Raw genomic sequence first — 24,870 nt, 5'->3', positions numbered from 1 at the left:
GCTCCTGTGTGGGCTAAGGTAGCGGTGATGTAGCGTGGCTCACTTGGTCACGGCAAATCAGCGAATCCGGAGCGTCAGGAAAGGCACTGCCAACACTATGTTGCTACGGAACTAAGAATAATGGAGGATGTTATTTTTAGAAGCTCCCTCCTTCAATCATTTTTAAGGGAAAGCTGCGTAATCACTACTTAAGAGGTACCCTATGTAAATATCACTTCCATCTCCTCTCATGGTAACAAAGTTACGCACTACATATGCGATAGACACTTGTCACAACTTGTGAGTTTTTTAGATTCATTATATCAAAACGTTTTATCCCTTAAACCGTGTGTCCAAATAAAGAACCGTTTCACCGTTGCTTTTCGCGCGTTAAGATTTTTGAAACTAAATCACAGTGAATAGATTTGGATGAACATTTTTCCAAAAAAACGGAAACCGGGAAGAAATACAGAAACTAAAAGCACAACTGTGTTGCACACGGGCAGATTCCATGTCGCGGTGACCTCCCAGGGCATAAGAGGGATTAAATTCCAGTCGACATGCGGGCAGATTCCATGTCACAGAGACCTCCCAGGGCATAAGAGCGATCAATTCCAGGAAGACGGGAGTACCTCCGGCAGCAGCCCTACTATAGCGACACACTATTGCCACAGAGCAAGGCGCGGAGAGCAGGCCGAGACAGGCGGCGATGTGACGTCTGTGAGCTGCAGGCTGGCGGGAGAGCTTCAGAAGTGTAGAGAATGATTTGGTGCATCGATACCTCATTGATCGTGCACTACACACACACACATATATATATACACACACACACACAAAGGGTGCGACCGGTGTCTTGTCTCCTAAGATACACGTACATACAGAGGAAGACATACACTACAGGTGCGGCATACAAAACCCAGATCTACGTACATGTACTCAACCCCCCCCCCCTCCCGGCAGTCGAAGCGTCGCCGGTGACGCAGAGACTGAACCGAAAGCCCTTGAAAGTCGAGGTGGGTAGCCCCTTTGTCATGACATCGGCGAACTGCTGATCGGTGGGCACATGCAGAACTCGAACAAGACCAAGTGCGACGTGCTCCCGAACGAAGTGAATGTTGAGCTCAATATGCTTCGTCCATCGGTGATGAACAGGGATGGCAGCGAGGTAGACCGCGAAGACGTTGTCACAGTAGACAAGCGTGGCCTTGGTAACCTCACATAGCAACTCCCGAAGTAGCTGTCGGAGCCAGGAGCACTCCGCGACGGCGTTGGCCACAGCCCTGTACTCGGCCTCGGCGCTCGATCGTGAGACCGTGGGTTGTCTTTTGGACGACCACGAAATCAGAAAGGGCTCGAGGTAGACGCAGTAGTCGGAAGTAGATCGCCGAGTTTCGGGACACCCAGCCCAGTCGGCGTCGGAGTAGGTGACAAGGCTGGTGTCAGGAGATGTCGTCAGGGTGAGGCCCATAGCTATGGTGCCACGTATATACCGGAGAATACGTTTCACCAGAGCCCAATGGACGTCACGAGGAGCATGCATGTGGAGGCACACCTGCTGGACAGCGTACTGAATATCCGGACGCGTCAGTGTAAGCTACTGAAGTGCACCGACAATGGAGCAGTAGAAGGGAGCGTCGGACGCCAGAGAGCTCTCGACGGCGAACACCTTAGCCTTCGTATCGACAGGCGTGGAAGTGGGCTTGCAATTAAGCATGTCGGCTCGCTCCAGAAGCTCGTAAGCATACTTCTGCCGGTGCAGGAAGAAGCCAGTGGCACGGCGGACAACCTCGATGCCGAGGAAGTAGTGAAGAGCCCCCAAGTACTTGAGGGCGAACTCGGTGCCGCCGCGAGCTATGATCTGCTGAAGTAGCTTTGGCGAGGATGCAGTCAGGATGATGTCGTCGACATACAGGAGGACGTACGTGGTGGCGGCGCACTGGTGGTAAACAAACAGGGAGGCATAGGACCGTGTGGACCGGAACCCCAGCTACTGAAGGAAGGCCGCGGTTCGCTGGTACCAGGCCCGAGACGCCTGCTTCAACCCATAAAGAGAACGGGACAACAAGCACACATGGTCCGGATAGTCGGTGTCGACGAAACCAGTAGGCTGCTCACAAAACACCTGCTCGTGGAGATGGCCATGCAAGAAAGCATTGGACACATCGAGCTGGTGAACCGGCTAGGCGCCAGAAACAGCAAGCTGGAGAACAGCGTGAATCATGCCCGGTTTGACAACTGGGGCTAAGGTGTCGGTGAAGTCCACGCCGGCACTCTGGCGGAAGCCGGGCACCACCCAACGCGCCTTGTAGCACTCGAGAGAGCCGTCGGGGCGAGTCTTGTGGCGGAAGGCCCACTTGCCAATGATGACATTAGCACGGGAAGGCCGCGGGACAAGCTGCCATGTACGGTTGCTCAGCAAGGCGTCAAACTCTTCACGCATTGCACCTAGCCAGTTCGGATCCTGAAGGACTGCGTGAGTGGAGGTGGCGAGCGGGGACGGGGCCGAGGTAGATGCAGCACACGCGTACTCGTTGGACGTGTAGCGCGTGCTAGGACGAAATGTCCCAGTCCGAGCCCGAGTGACCACACCGGTGAGAGGTGCGGCCGCAGCCGTCGGAGCCGAGAGAGGGACCGGCGAGGACGAAGTAGAGCCGGTCTCCGAGGGGTCACCCGCGGCGGCGCCAGGGGCCACATAGACGGGGACGGCCGGGGGGTGCGGTGACAGAGGCGGCTGAGGGGGCCGCAGCGACGGGGGCGGCCGGCGTTGGGAGTGCAGGCAGGGCCGAGCCTGGTGGCGTGGCTGGGCGGCTCGCTGGAGGTGGAGACAGGGGCGAACTGCGCCGCGGGAGACGCCGAGGATGACGGTACCTGCTGAAACGGAACACCAGCTCATCAAAGTACACATGCCGCGAAATGAAAATGCGATGGGACACTAGATCATAGCACCGGTAACCTTTGGTGTTGGGAGGATAACCAAAGAAGATGCAAGGAAGTGACTGGGGAGCGAGTTTGTGAGGAGCAATGGACGCGGTGCTAGGATAACAGAGACACCCAAAAATGCGAAGACCATCATAAGATGGAACCACACCGAAGAGGAGCTGGTGAGGAGTGTAGTTCCAGCATGGACGACACGAGCGAATGTTAATGAGGAGGCTGGCGGTTGCAAGCGCGTCCGGCCAGAACCGAGGAGGCACGTAGGAGTGGAAGAGCAACGTGCAGATACAATCATTAAGAGTGCGGATGACGCGCTCGGCGCGACCATTCTGCTGTGACGTGTAGGGGCAAGTGAGCCGAAAGATAGTGTCGTGGGACGCAAGGAGATTGCGGACGTCGACATTATCAAACTCTTTTTCGTTGTCAGTTTGCAAAGCAAGAATAGGACGACCAAACTGTGTGGTGACATATGAATAAAAGGCCGTGAGTGTGGCAAGAGCGTCAGACTTGCGGCGGAGAAGGAGTGTCCACAAATAATGAGAAAATCATCCAATATCACCAAATAGTATAAATAGCCCATGTTGCTCGCAACCGGGGACGTCCAAACATCACTATGCAGTAACTAAAACGGAAAAGTGAAAATGTTTGTATACTCGCTAAAGGGGAGATGAACGTGCTTTCCAAGACGGCATGCCTCACAAGAGTGATCGTCAACCTTATTACATGAGAAAGAAAAACTCTGAAGAATCTGACGCATAACTGTGGAGTTGGGATGACCGAGGCGGGCATGCCAAAGATCGACACTAGCGGCGAGGGCGGCGGGACGGGTGGTAGTGGCACCGGAGGGATGCACCGGGTAAAGCTCGTCCGGGCTGTCACATCGGTGAAGTACCATCCGTGCATGGGCGTCCTTCACAGAAAAGCCGATATCGTGAAATTCACGGTGATAGGGTTCTCACGAGCAAGGCGATAAACAGAAACAAGATTGGTAACTAAGTTAGGAGACACAAGAACATTAGACATGTTAATGGGAGTAGAAGTAGGAGGAAACGACATATGACCGACATGTGTAATGGGTAGAGAGAAACCGTTACCAACGATGATACGAGTGGGAGTGGTGGACGTGAGGTTACCGAGATGAGAAGTCATGTGAGCGGTGGCGCCCAAGTCCATGTACCAGTCACCGCTGCCACCATAGGTACTCGGTGACGGAGCGGAGTGCAGGGCGGCGAGAAGGGTCGGGTCTCACGGCGGCGGCACTTGAGGAGGGTAAGACCCTTCGTAGGCCGGCGGGGGCGCGGCGCCATAGGCGGGCGCGAGCGGGGGCGCGGCGCCGTAGCCGCTGTAGGGGGCGGCGTTCTGCGCGGCGAAGAGCGCCTGGTGGCTCGCAGGACGAGGCCCAAGGATGCCCGTAGTGGGAGCCCAAGGGACCGGAATCGAGTATGCATGGACGACGCCTGTCCACGAGTTGGTGTCGTAAGTCCACGGAGGGGTGGCCTACTGCTGCTGCTAACGAGCCCTCCCGCCCCCGGCACATGTTGCTGCTGCTTGCGAACGCCCCCGTGGCGGTTGCCGCGGCGCCCGCCACCCGACTGCTGTTGCTGGGGGTAGCGAGAGGCGCAGGCGATAGGGGGAAATACCCCGGGGGCGCGGGCGGCGGCGGCTGGTGGCGTGGCGCGGGCGGGGCGGCTAGTGATGAGGCGTCACGGGAGGTACCGGCGGCGAGGGTGTGATGCTGCACACGCTTCTTGACCGCCTTTCCAACCGCAAGTACGCCACGAACTTGGGGAAGGATGGCTCCAGCATCAAGGTGAGGTTGGAGGCGGCGTTGCCGAAGTCCTTGTTGAGGCCGGCGGTGAGCATGCAGAGGAGGAGGTCATCATCAACTTTGGCGCCGATGTCACGGAGCTCATCCGCCAACGTCTTCAGGCGGCGGCAGTAGTCATCGATGGACTGTACATCCCAGTGACAGTCAAAAAAATCCTGCTGCAAAAAACACGACGCTAAAGCTTGTTGTCAGTGAAGAGGCCGTTTAGCTTAACCCACATGGCGCAGGCGTCGTCACCATCGCTCACGGCCGTGTGAAACAGGTCCTTGGAGATGGTGGTGAAGAACCACCGGACGAGCGTGGCATCGATCTCGGTCCACTCGAAGCCGTCCATCATGGCGCGGGAGTCGACGGTGCCGTCAACATGATCCACGAGGTTGTTCTCGCGGAAGAGCAGCGAGAAGTACGTCTTCCACGCGAAGTACGTGGAGTTGGAGGCATCGAGGACGACGGGGACGCGTTCGTGGAGGTTGATGTCGCGGATTTCAGCAGGATCCGGCCCGACGAAAGGGTTGGAGATGGAGGAGGCGTTGGACGACATGGCGGCTAGGGTTGGGAAAGGGGCCGGCGCAACGGTGGAGGGGCGCGGCGCGGCGGGAAGGGGAAGGCGCGTGGGGAGGGAAGGCGCGTGCGGGGAGGGAGTAGCGGCGGGGCGTGGCGCGGCGGCAGCGGCCCGAGGCGGTGGCGGCCCGAGGCGGCGGCGGCGGCTAGGATACGCGGAAGCGGGAGGCACATATATATACATGTAGCGAATGATTTGGTGAATCGATATCTCATTGATTGTGCACTAGGCGCGCATATATATATATATATATATATATATATATATATATATATACACACACACACACACACACATGTATATATATATACAAGGGGTGCGATCGGTGTCTTATCTCCTAAGATACACGTACATACAGAGAAAGACAGACACTACAAGTGCGGCATGCAAAACCCAGACCTACGTATGTACACATGTTCAACAAAAAGGATGGGGCGGTAATACAGTAGGGTGGGGGCTGGCGAAACCTTGCTAGGCCGCCACGAGGTGTCGACAACGGAGAGGGAGGCCGGTGGCCACGCAGGAAGGGGAATATCGATGAAAACTGTGGTCGTGGGCTCCGAATTGGTGGAGGGGGAGAGCTGGGGAGGGCAACTGAAAACAAGAACGCTTCTATATCAGGATCAATTCCGCGGCCGAATGTCTAGGCCATCCAAACATATTCGGGATGGCAGATACCAATGCCGACTTCCAGCCTTGAATGCCTACATCCAAACACAACGTAAGCAAAATATTAAAAACCCCAAAACACGTGAAATAAATTATGGGAAAATTGTGCTCCCACGGACTCGTGGTCGTTCTCGTCCAAGGAGGGGACGGTATCTAGGTCTAGTGTCGTAGAAACAAAAACTGCAACGTGGTGCTGCCAAGCGAGATGCGTCAAGAAACAGGCATGCGATTGAAGGTCGATTGCTCACCGGACCGAAGCTCATCCTCGAGGTCCTCGGGTGCAGTGCCCACGGGGAAACGGGTATTGCCGGTGGAGCGAAGTACGCCGCGTCGGACGAAGATATCCAGGGGTGTGACGGCGGCACATACGTAAACATGCCTGGTTTAAATGACACAACGGTACACTACATAGTGCATGGTACCATTTTTGTTTCTTCTCAAGGATGCAACAAATGATGATCTGCAGCAGCAATTGAGAGTGTTTCAGAATCACTGAAGCCCTGCTGCTAGCAGCAATCTATCTACAACATATTGTTTCAGTTTTTCAACAAAGTTCCAATTTAGCAGCAAGTCTTCAGATTTCTCATCTCGAGCATATAATGAGTTCGAAAATACATGTGCCAAGTATTACTTAGATAAATGTATTCAAAATCATTACAACAATCAGAAGAGTTGAACTTTAATGGTAAGATTTACATTCAGCATAGAGTTCAGTGATTACTGAGAATCTGCAGTGTTGAGCAAATGTTTACTTTAACAATACTATTCAGGGAAATCAGGCAAGTATTCAGTGGCAACATGCAACAACAAAGAGACTCAGAAAACAATGCCAATAAAACATAAGGTGAAATAACACCAACACCGGAGTTAATGTAAACTAGCACTGGGTTGCAAACATGTGGCCCGTCTGACAAAAGTATCATAAACAATAGTCTCTCGAATTCTACTAAGGTACCAGATGATACAAACTCAAAAGGTACTACAAACACGCTAACCACTCAGGTTTGACAAGACACAAAATGAAATAGGCAACCGACGAGAACACTTACCCAACTCTGTCATATGGCTATCACTACTAACTAATTCTTCAAAACGCACATCTCCCAAACTAGGCATCTGCATTCGTACGACATTGCACAAAATCAAATGAGACATTGATACGTCTCCAACATATCTATAATTTTTGATTGCTCCATGCTATATTATCTACTGTTTTGGGCAATATTGGGCTTTATTATCCACTTTTATATTATTTTTGGGACTAACCTATTAACCGGAGGCCCAGCCCAGATTTGTTGTTTTATGCCTATTTCAGTGTTTTGAAGAAAACGAATATCAAATGGAGTCGAAACGGAACGAAATCAACTGGAGAAGTTATTTTTGGAAGGAAACACACCTGATGGACTTGGACCCCATGTCAGAAGATACGGGAGCTGCCCACGAGGGTGGGGGCGCGCCCACCCCCCAGGGGGCACCCCCTGTCTTGTGGGGCCCTCGTGGCTCCCCCGACGTACCTCTTGCACCCATATATACCTATGTGACCTAAAACTTCCAGAACGCAACATACATCGGGAGTTCCGCCGCCAGAAGCCTCTGTAGCCACCAAAAATAAATCGGGACCCCGTTCTGGCACCCTGCCGGAGGGGGAATCCTTCTCCGGTGGCCATCTTTATCATCCCGGTGCTCTCCATGACGAGGAGGGAGTAGTTCTCCCTCGGGGCTGAGGGTATGTACCAGTAGCTATGTGTTTGATCTCTCTCTCATGTTCTTGATTTGGCACGATCTTGATGTATCGCGAGCTTTGCTATTATAGTTGGATCTTATCTCCTCCCCCTCTTCTCTATTGTAATGAATTGAGTTTTCCCCTTGAAGTAATCTTATCGGATTGAGTCTTTAAAGACTTGAGAACACTTGATGTATGTCTTGCCGTGGATATCTGTGGTGACAATGGGATACCGCGTGCCACTTGATGTATGTTGAGGTGACCAACTTGCGGGTTCATGAACCTATGCATAGGGGTTGGCACACGTTTTCCTCGTGATTTCCGGTAGAACTTTGGAGCACTCTTTGAGGTCCTTTGTGTTGGTTGAATAGATGAATCTGAGATTGTGTGATGCATATGGTATAATCATACCCACGGATACTTGAGGTGACATTGGAGTATCTAGGTGACATTAGGGTTTTGGTTGATTTGTGTCTTAAGGTGTTATTCTAGAACGAACTCTAGGGCTGTTTGTGACACTTATAGGAATAGCCCAACGGATTGATTGGAAAGAATAACTTTGAGGTGGTTTCGTACCCTACCATAATCTCTTCGTTCGTTCTCCGCTATTAGTGACTTTGGAGTGACTCTTTGTTGCATGTTGAGGGATAGTTTTATGATCCAATTATGTTAGTATTGTTGAGAGGACTTACACTAGTGAAAGTATGAACCCTAGGCCTTGTTTCCTAGCATTGCAATACCGTTTACGCTCACTTTTATCATTAGTCACCTTGCTGTTTTTGTATTTTCAGATTACAAAAACCTTTATCTACTATCCATATTGCACTTGTATCACCATCTCTTCGCCGAAGTAGTGCACCTATACAATTTACCATTATATTGGGTGTGTTGGGGACATAAGAAACTCTTTGTTATTTGGTTGCAGGGTTGCTTGAGAGAGACCATCTTCATCCTACGCCTCCTACGGATTGATAAACCTTAGGTCATCCACTTGAGGGAAATTTTCTACTGTCCTACAAACCTCTGCACTTGGAGGCCCAACAAAGTCTACAAGAAGAAGGTTGTGTAGTAGACATCAGACATCAGTGGAGTAAAACCACGGGAATTGCCACCTGAAATGACTGGAAAAATTGGTAAGGAAAGATGTGGAAGACAACATGCGAGGGGGGGAGGGGTTATAGAATGAGTGTAAGGGGTTGGCGGGAAAACTGGGCGGGAAAGGGTTGGCATGAAAACTGAGCAGGAATGATGGCGGGAAAAAAGAACGGGAACGTTGAATTGGTTAAGGGCAGGAAGATAACCGGGTGGATAGAGAAAAAAACTCTTCGACCACAGGAAAGCCAAAGAGCCTCTTCAGCCTAATTTAGACCGACATGCAACTTTAGTCTAGCGTTTACGCGAAGAGGTGAGCCCTGCAACACTCTTCGGGCTGGCGAAAACCTAAGAAGCCTCTTCATCCATAATCACACGAGTTTCTGTCTAAATAAGACTGGAATGATGTCTTTGGCCTAAGGAAGACCAAAAAGGTCCTCTTAGGCCTGAGAGAGGTCAATGGGGTCATACTTTTGATATTTCTGAATTAGGTCATACATTATCGAATTTTTTAAAGTATTATTTTAAAAAAATAGATGATTAACGTATTTTTTCAAATGCTAGATTAACATATTTTTTCAAATGCTAGATTAACATTTTTCAAATAATTTATATAGAGTGTTTTCCCCATATATACATTTAGAATATTTGGAAGTATAAACAAAGTAAAAAAAATACAAAGAAAAAAAAGAAAAGAAAAAACTTGAAAAAACTTGGAAAAAAAAGGTTGCAGCCTCCTGCGAGCTAGGCCGGTCCAGTAGGGCGCTCCCTCAGGTAAGGCTAGCATACAACTCGTATTGAGCGAGGTATAGGAGCGCCCGTGCGTAACCTGTAAGTTTGTGGGAAGCGTATAATCACCGAGGGTCACGTACGTTTATTTATAGAGACAATGCCGTGGCTTACAAGATTAAATGATTGCTAGGATTCATCTCCCTCAATCCAAACCTATGGAACTTTGTTTAGGTTGAGATTGTACTTGAATTCATTAGTCCTCTCATGGATTCATCTCCCTCAACCACATCTTCAACGTGATCTTCCCCGACATCGTCAATTACGGCTACGCCACTTGTAGTGGCCGGATCACCCTCGCCCTCCACCAGCTCGTCGTCGACATCACCGAGCTGGTCCTCGCCGCCCCTGCGGTGGCTGTTCTGGACACCGCTTGGCTCCTCGTGGGTGGCCTCCCTGACATTACCCGGTCCGAGCTCGTCATCCGCCAGATGTCCCGGATTCTGGGCAAGCTGGTGGTGGTCGACGAGCTCTCCCTCCGCAAGGAGGAGGAGGTCCGGGTCAAGGTCAAGTGTTTAGACTCCTCCAAGCTCCACGTCATCGTCCGTGTTTTCTTCAACGACCGGGGCTACGACCTCCGCATCGCCCCCAAGCCCCCCAACCACGTCGGCCGCCCCCGCTTCACCGACGATGGGCCCCCCGACGGCAACCCGGGAGCCGGGGGGGACTACCACGGCAGACACCGCCCCCGCTCCTGCAGGTCAAAGGACGGGGAGGGTTCGGATGACTCGGCCTCCAGGTCGCAGTCCCGATCGCCTTTGCCTCCGGCCGATGGGGGGCATGGGCGCCAGGCCGCGCCGGGTCCCTCCCTTGAGGCCCCCCTCGATCCTATGGTTGTGTCTCCTGCCGCTAGCGACGCCTCCAGTGTGGGCTTGGTCGTCTGCCCCGCCTCCTCCCCACGCTCCCCGGTCTCCGCCGCTCCAGCCGGGCCGGTCCTGGACATGGGCATCCTCCCTACAGGCTCGGTGTTCCAGGACCGCCCCCCGCTCGACGGTGGCGTGGTGGCCGCCCCTGACCCCTCCACCGGCGCCACCCCCATCGTCGCCCAGTCGGCCGCCTCGCCACCTTCGGCCGCGGCACCCTTGCCGTCCCCGGCCCTGCCTGTGGCCCGGACGTATCTCGTCACCGACTCGGCCCCACCGCCGTCTTCCCCGACACCGATGCCATCGTCGTCTTCCACTCCGACCCCGATGCTTCAGATACTCCCCGCTGCGGTCTCGGGCCTGGACCGGGAGTCCTAGGTGACCACCCCCTGGCTGCCCCGCCTCCGCCTCCACGCGTCGTGGCCTTCTCTCGGTGCGCCCGTTCGGCCTCCTCTCCGGCGACTGCTTCTCGCCGGAGTGCTCGGCTGGACGCGGCGCGCCCGGAGGGTTGCCCGGTGCTGCCTATCCGTGAGCGGGCTGAGCTTCGTGCCGCTGCACGGAACCTGGAGCCAGGTACCCCTTCAGTCCCTCCCTCGACAGCTACTTGTTCCTTCTCTGCTCTTGAGTCGGTTCCGCTTGGAAACCTTGTGAAGATCGCGACTGACTCCGCGATCATCTTTAGGGGGGAGGTCGGCCCCCCCTTAGCTCGGATCGAGGCCATTAGGGCCCGCGAGATCCTCGACGGTAGGCTGGCTGCGGCTAGAGCAGCCCTGCTCTTCCCCCCTGACTCGTCGTCTGAGTCGGCGGAACCAAGGCCGCCCCCTCCTTGTGGGATTTGTGGAATTCCCCCCTGACCGCTGCCGAGCTTCGGGGTCGTACCCGTTCTCGGACGGCCGCTCTCCATGCCCAAAGCGCATCTCGTGTCCTGGGGTCAAGCAGCCCCTCAATGGTTGCATGATGCGTGCCCTCTTCTGGAACATCCGCGGTTTCGGCCATGATGGCCGCCGCCGCCAACTCATCGAGTACATTTGTGACGAGCACATTGACATTGTGGCCATCCAGGAGACTATGCGTACGGATTTCTCTCTCCCGGAGCTTGACCGCCTGAGCTCCCACCTTTTCGCCTGGCATTGGCTCCCTTCTAGTGGGACCGCGGGCCATTCCGGTGGCATCCTATTAGGTGTGAAGGACGCCACATTCGAGGTGGGGAGTATGGACCGGGGTCAGTTCTTTGTTAGCATGGAGATTTTTGAACGCTCCCTGAACTTCAAGTGGGAGGTCATTATTGTCTACGGCCCTACCGACCACAGCTGATCTGCATCCTTCCTCGAGGAGCTTCACCGGAAGGTGTCGGCGGCATCGCTGCCTGTTGTTGTAGGGGGTGACTTTAATCTCCTTAGGTTTGCGGAGGACAAGATCAATGCCAACATCAACTTTGGCCTTATGCAAATGTTCAACGACTGCATTGCTGATCTTGGCCTCTGTGAGATCGACCGGGTTGGTGCCAGGTTCACCTGGACCAACCGTCAGGCTGCCCCGACCCAGTCCGTTCTGGACTGGGTCCTAGTTTCCCCGGAATGGGACCTTCGCTGCTCCCTCACCTCCCTCCGGGCCATCACTCGGATTGGCTCTGACCATGTCCCCCTCCTTCTCTCTTCCGCTGATGAACGCCCCCCGGTTCCACCTCGTTTCCGGTTTGAGACATTTTGGCTGTCCCAAGCTGGCTTCATCAACGCAGTCGGCCCGGTGGTTGGAGACTCGGGCTCTCTCGCTGTCTCTTGCTCGCCATCCCTCCGCTGTCGACTCTTGGCACATCTGCGCCAAGCGTGGCCGACAGTTCATGAAAGGGTGGGGCGCCAACCTGGGGCGTGACCTCCGCGAGCGTAAGAAGGCTCTTCTGTTTGCGATCCAAGCCTTGGATCTTCGTGCAGACACTATCGACCTCTCCCCCGAGGAGTGGCTCTCCCGCTACGGCTTGGAGGATCAGCTCTCTATCATTTACACGGATGAAGAGGCCTACTGGAGGTTGTGCGGGGCTCAGAAATGGGTCCTGAAGGGTGACACGAATACGGCTTACTTCCAAGCCATCGTGAATGGCCGTCGCAGGCGCAACACCATCCCCCTCCTTTGGGATGGCACGACCCTCCTGCAATCCCCGCGGGACATTAGGTTCCACGTCGATGGCTTCTATAGGTCCCTGTTCATAGCCGCTCCACGGAGCGGCTTATCCCTGGACCCTGGTTGTTGGTCCGGTCGCCAACTTGTTTCCGAGCCTGAGAACGCGGCTCTTATGCCCCCCTTCTCTGAGGACGAGGTCTGGGCTGCCATCAAGGGCATGAACCCCACCTCGGCCCCTGGCCCGGATGGCCTTCCAGTTAAGTTCTTCCAGAGCTTCTGGAATGTTATCAAACCGGGGGTCATGGCCATCTTCGACGAGTTCTACGTTGGGTCCATCGATCTCTGGCACCTTAACTACGGGACGATCTCGCTCATCCCCAAGGTTCCTAGTGCTTCTGGTATCCGTCAGTTCCGCCCAATCATGGTGATTAACGTGATCTTCTGGATCCTGGCTAAAGGGTACGCCAATAGGGTGACCCTGCTCGCCAACCATATTACCCACCCCAACCAATCGGCTTTCATCCAAGGCCGGTATATTCTGGATGGGGTGCTGGTCCTTCACGAAGTCTTCCATGAAGTCTGCTCCAAGCACCTCAAGGCGGTCTTTCTGAAGATCGATTTCCATAAGGCCTATGACACTGTTAGCTGGCCCTTCCTTCGGGAAGTTCTCTGCGAAAAGGCTTCGATGACCGTTGGGTGACACGGGTTATGTAGATGGTTTCGTGTGGGCGCACGGCCGTCAACATCAACGGGGAGATTGGCCCTTACTTCCCCACGTTCTGTGGGGTGAGGCAGGGCGACCCTTTTTCCCTGTTCCTGTTTAATATGGTGGTTGATGCTCTTGCGGCCATCCTGGACAAGGCTAAGGCCGCAGGTCATATTCGTGGGATCACCCCCCCCCCACTTGACCGGTGGCACTGGCATCTCCCTGCTCCAGTACGCTGACGACACCATCATCATGGTCGAAGGCTCGGACTCGGACATCGCTAGCCTGAAATTCCTCCTTCTCTGCTTCCAACAAATGTCTGGGCTTAAGATCAACTTCGACAAAAGTGATGTGATGATGATGGGCTACTTTCCGGTTGAGGCCCTTGACATCGCCAACCGCCTCAATTGCCGCCTAGGTTCCTTCCCAATGACTTACTTGGGAACGCCCATTAGTGACTCCCGGCTCACTGTGGCAGACCTTCGCCCTACGGTTACCAAGTTGCAAACGCGCATGGAGCCTTGGCAAGGTCGATGGCTCTCGAAGGCGGCCCGGACGATTCTCATCAACTCCTCGCTTTCTAGTCTCCTCCTATTCCTTATGATCTTCTACAGCCTCCACGAGACCCTCCATCACGAGATCGCTAAAATTCAATCTCGCTTCTATTGGCTGGGGACAATAACAAGCAGAAGTATCATATGGTTAATTGGTCCGACATCTACAAGCCCCGGGAGCAGGGAGGCCTTGGCATCATGTGCTCGAAGCGCATGAACATTGCCCTCCTTTCCCGCTGGCTCTGGTGCATCTCTCAAGGGCATGGCGGTCTGTGGCTAGACATCATCCAAAATAAATACTTGCGTGGCCAACCTCTGGCCTTCTGCCAACGGTCGGGCGGGTCCCAGTTCTGGCAGTCGGCCATCCAACTACTCCCCGTCCTCCGCACTGGGACTTCCATCTCGGTTGGATCGGGAGCAGTGACCTTGTTCTGGTTTGACAGATGGGCTGGTGACGCCCCCTTCACGGCCCGCTTTCCCGACCTCTTCTCCATCGCAGTCGTCCCTACAATCTCAGTTCAGCAAGCCCTTATTGACTTAGGGCGCCTCGCGTTCCGGAGGCCATTTGGGCCTCCGGAAGTGGCCGCCTGGCATGAGCTTCTTGATTGTATTGCTCTTCATGAACCGACTGTCGATGCTGGCCCGGATGAGGTTCGGTGGCGCCTTGAGCCTTCGGGTCAATTCTCCACCAAGTCCCTCTACGCGGCTATCGCCCCTTCCTCCGCCCCGCCGCCCCTCCAGTCGGTTTGGTCCATTCGCCTGCCCCTTAAAAATCCGGATCTTCATGTGGCAATGGATCCGCGGTCGGCTTCCGTCGGGGGTTGAGGTTCGCAAGCACAATGGCCCGGGCTCTGGCCTCTGCCCCCTTTGTGATACCCCGAAGACTCGAACCACATTTTCTTCTCCTGCGTATCTGCTCAGTTCGTTTGGAGCTGCTTTAGAGAGGCGGTTGGTGGGGATTGGTGCCACTCCAACTTCCCCGACCTCTTCGCCGAATTACAGGCCTCCCCGCTACCCTCTCGCCACATTAGGTGGCTTGAGATTGGGGTTCTCGCGTGGACGTTCTGGACTATTCACAATAAACTTGTGATTCAGCGCTCCCCTCTTCGACGTTCTACTGACGCCCTCTTCAAACTGTCTGGTTACTTGCAACTCTGGCGGCCGCTTAGCCGCTCTCGGGATCGGGACGCCATCTCCGCCTTCATCGCCGACCTCCGCTCGATGGCCGTCCGCCTGTCGCCGCCCCCTCCGCCGCCTGATTAGTCGTCTGCTGCTCTCCGGCTCCGGCTACGGCCTTGGCCCCGGCTGAGCCTTCTATTTTATTTCGTGTGTGTTTTGAGCTTGTTGAGTTGTGCCCTCAGCAGTACCTCTGGATTTTTATTGTGTGACTTGGGTGTGTGTGTTTTGAACTAGTCCTTGTATGTGCTCTTGGCGGTTTGCTTTATTTATAAAGCGGGGCGAAAGCCTTTTTCGGTAATCCGAACCTACGGAACTTTGTTTAGGTCGAGATTGTACTTGAATTCATTAGTCCTCTCATGGTGAGTGGCTTGGTGAAGTCATCGACAGTTAACCAGGTCTTGTATTGTGGGGTAGAGGGAGTCGCAGCTAAGATCGACGGCGTAGACATACACCTGCCTTGTTTAAATGACACAAGGTATCATAGTCATATATATAAGCATACAATCGAGAGGTCTCGAGCCTGCTGTTTCTTTCGTGGCTCAGATCGAAGCAGGTGATAGTATACATGACAAAGGTACATTGCATGGAACCATTTGAGTATCTTCTGAAAGATACAACAAATGGTGATCTGCAGCGGCTATTGAGAGTGTTTCAGAATCATCCAAATCCTGCTGCTAGCAGTAATCTATCTACAACATATTGTTTCAGTTTTTAAACAAAGTTCCAATTTAGCTGCAAGTCTTCAGATTTCTCATCTCGAGCATATAATGAGTTCAAAAATATGTGCCAAGTATTACTCAGATAATGGTATTCAAAATCATTACAACAATCAGCAGAGTGGAACTTTAATGGTAAGATTTACATTCAGCATAGAGTTCAGTGATTCACTGTTGAGCAAACGATAACTTCAACAGCACTATTCAGGGAAATCAGGCAAGTATTCAGTGTTAACAGGCAACGAGAAAGAGACTCGGAGAACAATGCCATAAAACATAATGTGAAATAACACCAACACCGGAGTTAATGTAAACTAGCACAGGGTTGCAAACATGTGCCCCGTCTGACAAAAGTATCATAAACAATAGTCTCTCGAATTCTACTAAGGTACCAGATGATACAAACTCAAAAGGTAGTAAAAACACGCTAACCACTCAGGTTTGACAACACACAAAATGAAATAGGCCAACCGGCAAGAACAAGTAGCTACATATGTGCAAATGGATCAGTTAAATCCAAATCACCGATATGCTTGATATCATAAGAACTGCGGACACAACTACCAGTTCTAAAATGAAACTGAGCATCTCTGGAAACCCTGTTCTCCAGCTCAAGCTTCCTGCGTTGTTCTGCCAAGAACTTCTCATTGTTATTCCTGGTTGTGATGCCAAGTGTCACTGACTCTAGCACTTTCGCATTCAATACAAAGAATGTAAGAAAGTTAATTTGCGACTTCTTCCCCCGATATAGTTGTAACACTAACGTCTTCAGACTCATGTCAAAACATTTTAACAGATTCCGGTGTTTACGACGCCACAAATTCCCCGGTCTTGATTGAAATGACTGAAATAACATACACAAATAATCAAATCAACAAGTTCAGACCAAAAGTAGATCAAAAAGGTTGCTGAACTATCAATGAAGAAACATCACCTGAATGTACAACTTCTCCAAGCACGGAAAGCATCTCATCAATTCAATAACAGTATCCAAACTAAGATTGTGCATATCAAGAGCCAAAATCTTGACAGTTTGTACCACTGTTATCAGGTTATCAACACACAATCCCTTTATCAAGTATGAAAGCCACAATATTAGGCCAGTGCACAGGTCAGGTGATAGGCAATTTTTCTGCGCATAGAAATGCAACTGAGAAGCCATAGGACATACCTGAATAACAGTGGAGCCAATCATGAGTCTGGACAATTCACCTGACCTGCACTTATCACTAATGAAGCCTAAAGTCTCCAGTTTAGGAGCTGCGAGTACGGTTACCTGCAGAATACTGCCCCTCTCAAAAAGCAGCCTCACAAGACAAGGAGCTTTCTCAATGACGATTTGTTCAAGCAGCAGTGACTCTATCGGTATCCCATATTCTCTCACAGCCATGCATCTAATAGTTGGGGAGTTTATTCGGATGCGGCGGAAGCCAGAGCACATGTCAATCAGCAAGCACTCGAGAGCTGGGCACCCGGCAATCAGGCTATGCAGCGAGCTCTCCGAGATCATGACATTTACAAGACCGAGCTGCTTAAGCAAGGGGAAGTGAAGGTGGAGCTCATGGAAGTTGACGTCCGAGAGGTTGCATCCACCAATGTTGGCAACACGGAGGGTGGGCGAGAAGCGGAGGATCAATGCCCGCTGTGGTTTCTCTAACAGATGGTTGATGAAATCAAGCTCCTCAAGGTTGTCCAGAGCGGCGGATCGGAGGCAAGCTTCCACGGTGTCTGCTGGTATCCAGTGGATGCAGGTGTTGATGTAGAGACGACGGCCGGGTCCCCGGTGGGAGGAAAGGATGCGGGAGACGACGTCGGAGCGGACTTCATTCCTGCCGGCGGTGAGCTCACGGCAGTCGAGATTAAGAGGGGCGGAGAGCCAGAGGTCGCGCCACCGGGACGCGAGGATTCGGGTGCGGGCGCCTTCCTTGGTGGGGAGGAGGGAGATGATGTCGCCAAGCACGGCGTCGGGGAGGGCGCTGATGTAGTCGGCGCATCCTCCGTCTTCTTCCACACCGGGCGAGGCCGATCTCCTCCGCTTCGGGCTAGGACCCGCCGCATCCATTTGCACGAGGCGCACGGGAGGCTAGGGTTTGCTTCAGTCGAGACTCGAGGGGGTCAGTGTTGGGGGAGAAGGAGCGCGTGGGGGCTCCAGGCATGCGGATAGGAGTCGCCGGAGCCGGCCGAGCAAGGGAGGAAGAAGTGGGAGGCGGGGGTGTGGAGGCCGCCCGCCGGCGGTCTGCTTGGGTGGAAACGGAAGGGGACGGGCGAGAGTAGTCGAGAGGCGGAGAGGAACGGGCCCGCTTCACTGGAAAGGCCCAAAACATGCATTTCTCTTCTGATTACCAGTAAGCGTCTCGATCAATATTCTTTTCAGCGATACACCTACTACGACAAATATTTAAAGATCGAATGAAAAATTCACAGAAATTGAAAATAATAGTCATCATATACAACTCGTTATGATGTCATTTGGGTAACAATGAAAAGTAGTACCCATGATTAGATCCATGGAGGGCATATGGTCTTATTGCTCATAGAACAGACTATCTTGTCTTATTCAAATATCTTCACCGAGATTATGTTCTCTCCTTCCTCTTCATCTAGATTCATCAGTGAAAAGGCATTTAAATTGCTCATTTGTCAACACTCAACATAGGAGATCAATAATACTTTTGCAATAAATCACTAAAGAGGAAAGACATGTAAGAAAATGACAACAAAAAAACAACCAAGATTACATTCATTATATGACATGGTACCATACTTTCCAAGGTACTTTCATAAGCTAATGAGCTGAAACTATAAGTACTGATTGAAATAAGAAGTGCCTAGTTAGCAACTCTAACTTTGGTCAACATCAATTTTCATCTTGTATAAATTTACAAGCCTAAAAAACATAAATGCAAGTGGACATAGCAGAATAATGAGTGCATGATGATTGGTTAAATAAGTGAACCATTTTTGCCCAACAAAGATTTGAATTCAATTTATTGTCATGTGAGTTGGTGCACAGTTTATTAAGGTGTAACCATGGAGAGAAAGATCTTGCCAGATGAAACAGGAGTGAAAATGATGATTCAGGATGTCCTACATGAAGATTTGTAATCAAGGCCCGCACTCCTTTCTAACAAAAGGGAAATCCTATCATTTATATATAAACCAATAGGCAAGTCTCCCATTTGCAACCAAAGCAAATAGGTAGCCAAGTTAGCTGAATGTCAAAAATGGACCGGGGAAGACATATATGAAAACTAAGTTCATGTAAATAGAATGATAGAACTCTGTAGGTTTTGAGCACTACCACCAAAGCCAGGACGCAGCTGGCATTCAACTTGAACAAATTGTGATGTTTGCGTAAAGAAAAAGCTAATCTTCATTGACAAGAAACAGTAATGTTCAAACATCAAAACCTCCCGAAAAATACGAAACAATAATTGCATGTTAACAGCTGACTGAAGCCATTGTACAAAGCACAGACAATAAATGAAGTTTTAGAAATTATTGCGTTGCTCATTATAATTAGCAGTGATGATACTGAATTTGATTCCAAACAAAATCTGGAAAAGAAAAAGGAAGAATTTGTTGCCTGCTCATTATAATTAGTGTGTTGTTGTGGAATATTTCCGGTTATAGTAGAAAATATAACTTTTAGTTATGTGAATTTCTCGTCTCTCCTATATGAGCTGTACATCTTAAATGTCCCCCACTATGTCTCGAAGGTAGAAGCATCCTCGAGTAACTGTCAGGTTTCATTTGTTGTTGCTAATAAAAATATAAACATAGCCCAAATATAAAGTTAAATCACCCATGTAAGAGACATCCGTGAGAGACTACATTGTGTGATAAAGAGCTTGTCGTCAAGGATAAGCATGTGACGGAACCGGCAAAGAGCTTGCACTTTTTAAATTCCCTTATTCATACCCCCTCCTTCCCAAAATATAAGGTGCACTTGAACATTTGCAGCCGCCCCCCCCCCCTCAGAAGCAATTTGTTGAACATTTACAGGGCATCGAACAGGCTAACCCAGAGGACATACACTTTCAGAGCGATGAGGGCAGAACCAAGCCTAGGAACAGGGCGACAATGCCTTTCACACTATCCGTGCCCGCCAATTTTTCCAATAGATGGTAGATAATTATGCAAATAAATCAAGATGCAAAACATCGAAATTACGGTAAATAATTGCCTTTCTAAATGATTATATGACATGAATGGATTGGCAAGTAGACAGAAGACTAACGATAAGGTGTGAAATACAGGTTGACATTATTCTTTCTGTGAGCACATTTGCACCAAGCTATTGAAGTTTCTATTTTTGCTACTGTTAGCAACATTTTATTTACAGAACTAAGTAAATATTGAGATGAGAAAGATGTTATTTGAAAGGACAACACCATACTAAGAAAACAATCATGATCATACAGCAACCTAAGACGCTAGTAGTATTATCGATTTCAAGTTGCAAATTGTACATGTGCCACATGATGTTTTTTAAGGCGCAAACTCCCTGCACTTTGGCAAACCAAATGACACACTGACCCATGATGCTGGTCGAGCCATTTTGGGCAACAATATCACCTAGTTGAACAAACAGTGACTGTCATGGCATGAGATGACATAAACATACACATGTAAGGGAGCTAGCTTAACAAAACAAAGCCAATTCTTTGTCTCTTGTATTCTTCAAGCTAGTCTAACACTTTTTCAGACAATATAGTATGTAACAAACCATATTGAATTCAAATACAAGTTTGGGACTGGGTCAATCATACAAACCTCATAATAAAAAGTAACACCAATAAGCTATTTAACTTATGAGAGAAAACAAACAACACATGAAGACAATAAATGTGTAGCCGATGAGAAAGTCTCCTAAAGATCACACCCACTTAATAATAAAAAGTAACAACAATAAGCTATTTAACTTATGAGAGAAAACAAACAACACATGAAGACAATAAATGTGTAGCCGATGAGAAAGTCTCCTAAAAATCACAATACACTTTCAGTTTTTCTGCTCCCTAATGTTATCTTCTTTTCTAAGCCGAGTTACAAAAACTGTAGGGATGCTGTTGGGGATATGACTATTAGGTATGACCCGTTCAGGAGGGGCCGGGTCATCCCTATGGCGATTCATCTTTATGAAGCCCAAGAGCATATTAACAATGGCGGTTCATAGATAGGCTTAGTAGAGGGCCCAAACCTGAAGGCGGCTTAAGGCCCACGGATATAAACCACCAAGTATGTAAACTTGTATTGTAAGGTATGTAAGAAAGGTCACCGAGCTGGATACGTTGTATGAGTCGGCCGGGACTCTGTATGCCGCAGGGCGTCAACCCGTGTATATAAGGGGACGACCCAGTGGCGGCTTAGGACAAGAAACAACAGATCGAGAGCCAGGTTAAGTGTATTCGCTCCTTGGTCATCGAAACCTAGCGATACCATATCAACTGGACTAGGCTTTACCTTCATCGCAAGGGGCCAAACCAGTATAAACCTCTTGTGTCCTTTATCCCGTTTAACCCCTTTAAGCTTCCTAGTTGTGATGGCTCCACGATTAAGTCCTTTCACTAGGACATCTGCCGTGACAATTCCATGACAGTTGGCGCCCACCGTGGGGCCAGTGCATGGTGGATTTGAGTTCTTGAAGGGCAACTTCGAAGGGCTCAATGGATACGTTGTGGGCCGGATGACCAAGAGTCGTCGCCGCAAGCTCTACATCGATGACGCAGGCTGGGGCCTCGACGCCGGCTCAATTGAGTACGGGTACTAGGTCCCCTTCAGCGGAATTCACGTCTTCATCGGCCAGATCGGCGAGCCGGGCCCTGAGCCGGACATCTGCACCGACATCATCGAGACGACTCAGCCCGCGAGACCCGCCCGGACTCAGCCCGCTGTGAAGAGTGCCTTCATGGGATGCATCCATGGAGGAGAGTTTTCTGAAGAACCGGAGTCTAGCGATGAGACATCCATTTGCTCTGACGGTGGATCGTCCATAGGTGAGACGGATTCATTGTATCAATTGCAAGACTGTGGGCTTGGGGGCTGTTCCGATGGCAGCAGTATTCCGGACCCCTTCGAGCCGCCAAGCAGAGCAGGGATCTTCATGACGGGAACACAACCCATTCAAAACTCTACGGACGTGACAGCAATAACCTCCGGGTCAGCGGCAGCCGGGGCAGGAGGCCCTGCGCGCCCGCCGGCTCAGGCACTGATGGATCTCATGGATAGGATGACAGCCCTGTTGACTGCCATGGTTAACCCAACGGATCAAGCTCCGCACAATGCAGAAGTGGCACGGTTACGTGAGGAGGTAGTACAAGCTAAGGAAAACCTAGCAGTGGAGGAAGTCAGGATGGCTGCGGAGCGGGCGGCTTTGGATGCTCGGGCTCAGCAGATTCAATCAGAGGCTTTCCAGCTCACGATGGATCTAAACGCATCAAACGAGGTCATGAGGAGAAGACACCAGAAGGCTCAGTCACGTCTGCCTCTGACTTACGATCCTAGAAACCTCTTCCGCACACCCGGTGCAGGCCCTAGTAACCCGCTAGAGGTGAACCGGGTGGCGACGCCTGGGGCTGGGGCGCCGGTTCAGCCACGGGTGATGGAACCTCCTCGGATGAATATTGTTCCACCTCCTTATGTACCGACACCCCTGGGCCATTATTCTAACCCTTTGGAGAACATGATCGCTATGGCGGCAAGATTGGCGGCTCTTCCAGTGGAGGGGGACTCTCCGACGACGATTGAAACCCGAAGGATCAGAGAACTTCTTCAGATGGCTCTGGCGCAACAGGAGGCTTATTCTTATAGTCGAGAGAGAATTCATTCGACCCCTCGCCCAAGCCGGAGCCCAAGTTATAGAGGGCACATAGATTCAGCGGCCGTTTCAAGCAACGCCCGGTGCCGTGACCAGCCGCGCGGGTATGACCCGGCGCGTGATGGAGCTCTTAACTTGGTTGACCAGGATAGGATCTGCCAAGAGGTTGAGCGGGCGGCTCAATAGGCAGCTGAGCAGGCGGCTCACCGGGCTTTTCCGGTTTATCCGACGACCTCTGTTGAGGCAGGCGTGGCCACAAGGACAGGAGGTGTCCCTTTCTTGGTGCCGACTCTGCATAATGAGCGTTTGCCAAAGGATTTCAAGGGGCCTCCGAAGGTGCCCAATTACACGGCTGATTTTCAACTAGGGGCATGGATTGAAAGCTATAAGATGGCCATGGAGCTATTGGAGGTGAGTGACGCGACAATGGCCAAGTACTTCACTACGATGTTAGATGGAACGGCTCGCACTTGGTTGAAGGGGCTGCCACCCAATTCCATTGGCTCATGAGCAGAATTAAAAACCCGGTTTATTCAGAATTTTAAAGACACTTGCAAGCATCCCATGTCAATTGTGGATTTAACTAATTGTAAACAAGAGGAAGGAGAGTCCACGACCCATTGGGTGCGCCGGGTCATAGCCATAATACATTCATCTGATAAGATGGATGCCGGCTCTGCAGTCTTAATGTTGGAGAAAAATTGCTGTTTTAAGCCTCTAAAATAGAAGCTGGGGCGGCTCAAACGCAATTGTAATGATATGGGCCAGCTGATGGCGGCTCTAGTCAAGTATGCCGACTCTGATAGTACCAAGGATCTCGAGTCTGATGAGGAGAAGACAGGGAAGGGGAAGAAGAATGGCAAGGGTCATCAGCATAACCCGGCAAATCAGGGAGGTAATAATAAATGTAAGGCTGACGGTAGTTTGGAGTTTGTGGCTAACACCAATACACAGGGAAACAATCAGCGATGTAAGGGGAGGCCACCTCCTCAGTACGGCGGGTCAGGTCCCACTCTTGAGCAGCTGTTAAATGAGCCTTGTCCACGGCACGATACTCAGCAGAAACTGGCCACTCACCTGTGGAAGGACTGTACGATCATGAAGGTTTTCAAGAACTCCAACATGTTCAATAGCAATCATGGGCCGGGCGGCGGCTCAGGTGGCAGCGGTTTTCATGGACCGGGTGGCGGTTGAAATTCCAATTTTCAAGGCTCTCAAGGAAATCAAGGTTGGTATAGTCAGCAATCTGTCCAAGGAGGTCAGCAGCAATAACAGCAATCTGGATACCAGAGCAATCCAAAGCAGTTGAATAATGGACAATATCATGTGTTCACCACCAGTTTGTGCAGACAGGACCAGAAGCTTCATAAGAGGGTTGTGAATGATGTTGAGCCGGCAGTCCCTCGTTATTTAAGATGGTCTGAGCAGCCTATTCTGTGGAGTAGGGAGGATCACCCTCTTCGGGTTGACAATCCGGGTCACCTGGCCTTGGTAGTAGCACCTTAGGTTGGTGGATATAAATTCACTAAAGTACTCATGGACGGTGGCAGCAGTATCAACATCCTCTATTATGATACTTTCCGTCGCATGGGGTTGACTGAAAAAAGTCTTAAGACGTTTGTCGTGGTTCTAAGACTGATAGTAGAATGGGGGGTAGGTATGAGGAGGCAAGATCCTAGCTATGGAGTAGTTGTACACACGAGTTTTACGAGTTCAAGCTCTTCTTGGAAGAAGTAACAGCCCTACGTCTCGGTGCCCTGAGGCAGTCGACTGGATTATGTGTGTGTGTGTGTTTACAAAAGATGCGAACCCTTGTGCCTGTGGAGGGGGTGGCTTATATAGAGTGCGCCAGGACCCCAGCCGGCCCATGTTACAAAGGGTTTAAGGTACATTAAAGGGGAGACGTTACTGGTAACACTAGTAAATAAAGAGACATAATGACCATTAAAGCGATGAGGTGATGTCCGACCGTTGTGGTCTGGAGTGACCTTAGACCTTCTGGTGGTCGAGTGACAGTCCCTGTGGTCGAGTGACTTCAAGTCTTCCGAGTGGAAGTCCTCATGGTCGAGTGGATGATGACTCCTCTTCGAATGCTTCTGGTTTTAAGGTGACATCCTAGGGGAGGGTGTCTAGGTCAGGCCTATGACTCTACCCTAGGTGCATATCTTCATCATTAGCCCCCGAATGGTTCAGGGTTCGAGTGGAGAAGGAGTTGATAACCTTTCCGATTCAGCTTTTGCGATTCGGAAATGTCTTTTCTAGAGGTCGAATGAACATCCATGATGACACTGCTTGTTTAGTTGCCTTGATCCATTCTTGGTTTTGTCGAGTGAACTTT

General features: G+C 51.0%; 1 protein-coding gene across 2 annotated transcripts; it reads right to left on the bottom strand.

Annotated features, from left to right (window-relative positions):
* Positions 1–16,022: 16,022 nt before the first annotated feature.
* Positions 16,023–18,012, bottom strand: LOC123102383 (FBD-associated F-box protein At5g60610-like). 2 transcript variants are annotated; one of them, XM_044523718.1, is made up of 3 exons: positions 16,884–18,012; positions 16,647–16,781; positions 16,023–16,556 (listed from the first exon to the last, which is right to left on the bottom strand). In XM_044523718.1, the coding sequence occupies exons 1-3, from the start codon at positions 17,772–17,774 to the stop codon at positions 16,200–16,202; spliced, it is 1,383 nt and encodes a 460-aa protein (XP_044379653.1). In that variant the 5' UTR covers positions 17,775–18,012; the 3' UTR covers positions 16,023–16,199. The 2 variants fall into 2 exon arrangements, with proteins under 2 accessions (XP_044379653.1, XP_044379652.1); XM_044523717.1 differs by having other exon boundaries at positions 16,647–18,012.
* Between the last annotated feature and the right edge of the window lie 6,858 nt (positions 18,013–24,870).

The sequence above is a fragment of the Triticum aestivum genome, chromosome 5A (genome assembly GCF_018294505.1).
Source record: "Triticum aestivum cultivar Chinese Spring chromosome 5A, IWGSC CS RefSeq v2.1, whole genome shotgun sequence".
Taxonomy (NCBI): Eukaryota; Viridiplantae; Streptophyta; class Magnoliopsida; order Poales; family Poaceae; genus Triticum; species Triticum aestivum.
This window is presented reverse-complemented; position numbering and strand designations above follow the sequence as displayed.

Coding starts and splice junctions, on each gene's coding strand:
- LOC123102383 (XM_044523717.1), bottom strand. CDS start 17,774: ATGGATGCGGCGGGTCCTAGCCCGAAGCGGAGGAGATCGGCCTCGCCC. Junction 16,557..16,646: donor TGGAGAAGTTGTACATTCAG/GTGATGTTTCTT, acceptor ATGTTATTTCAG/TCATTTCAATCAAGACCGGG.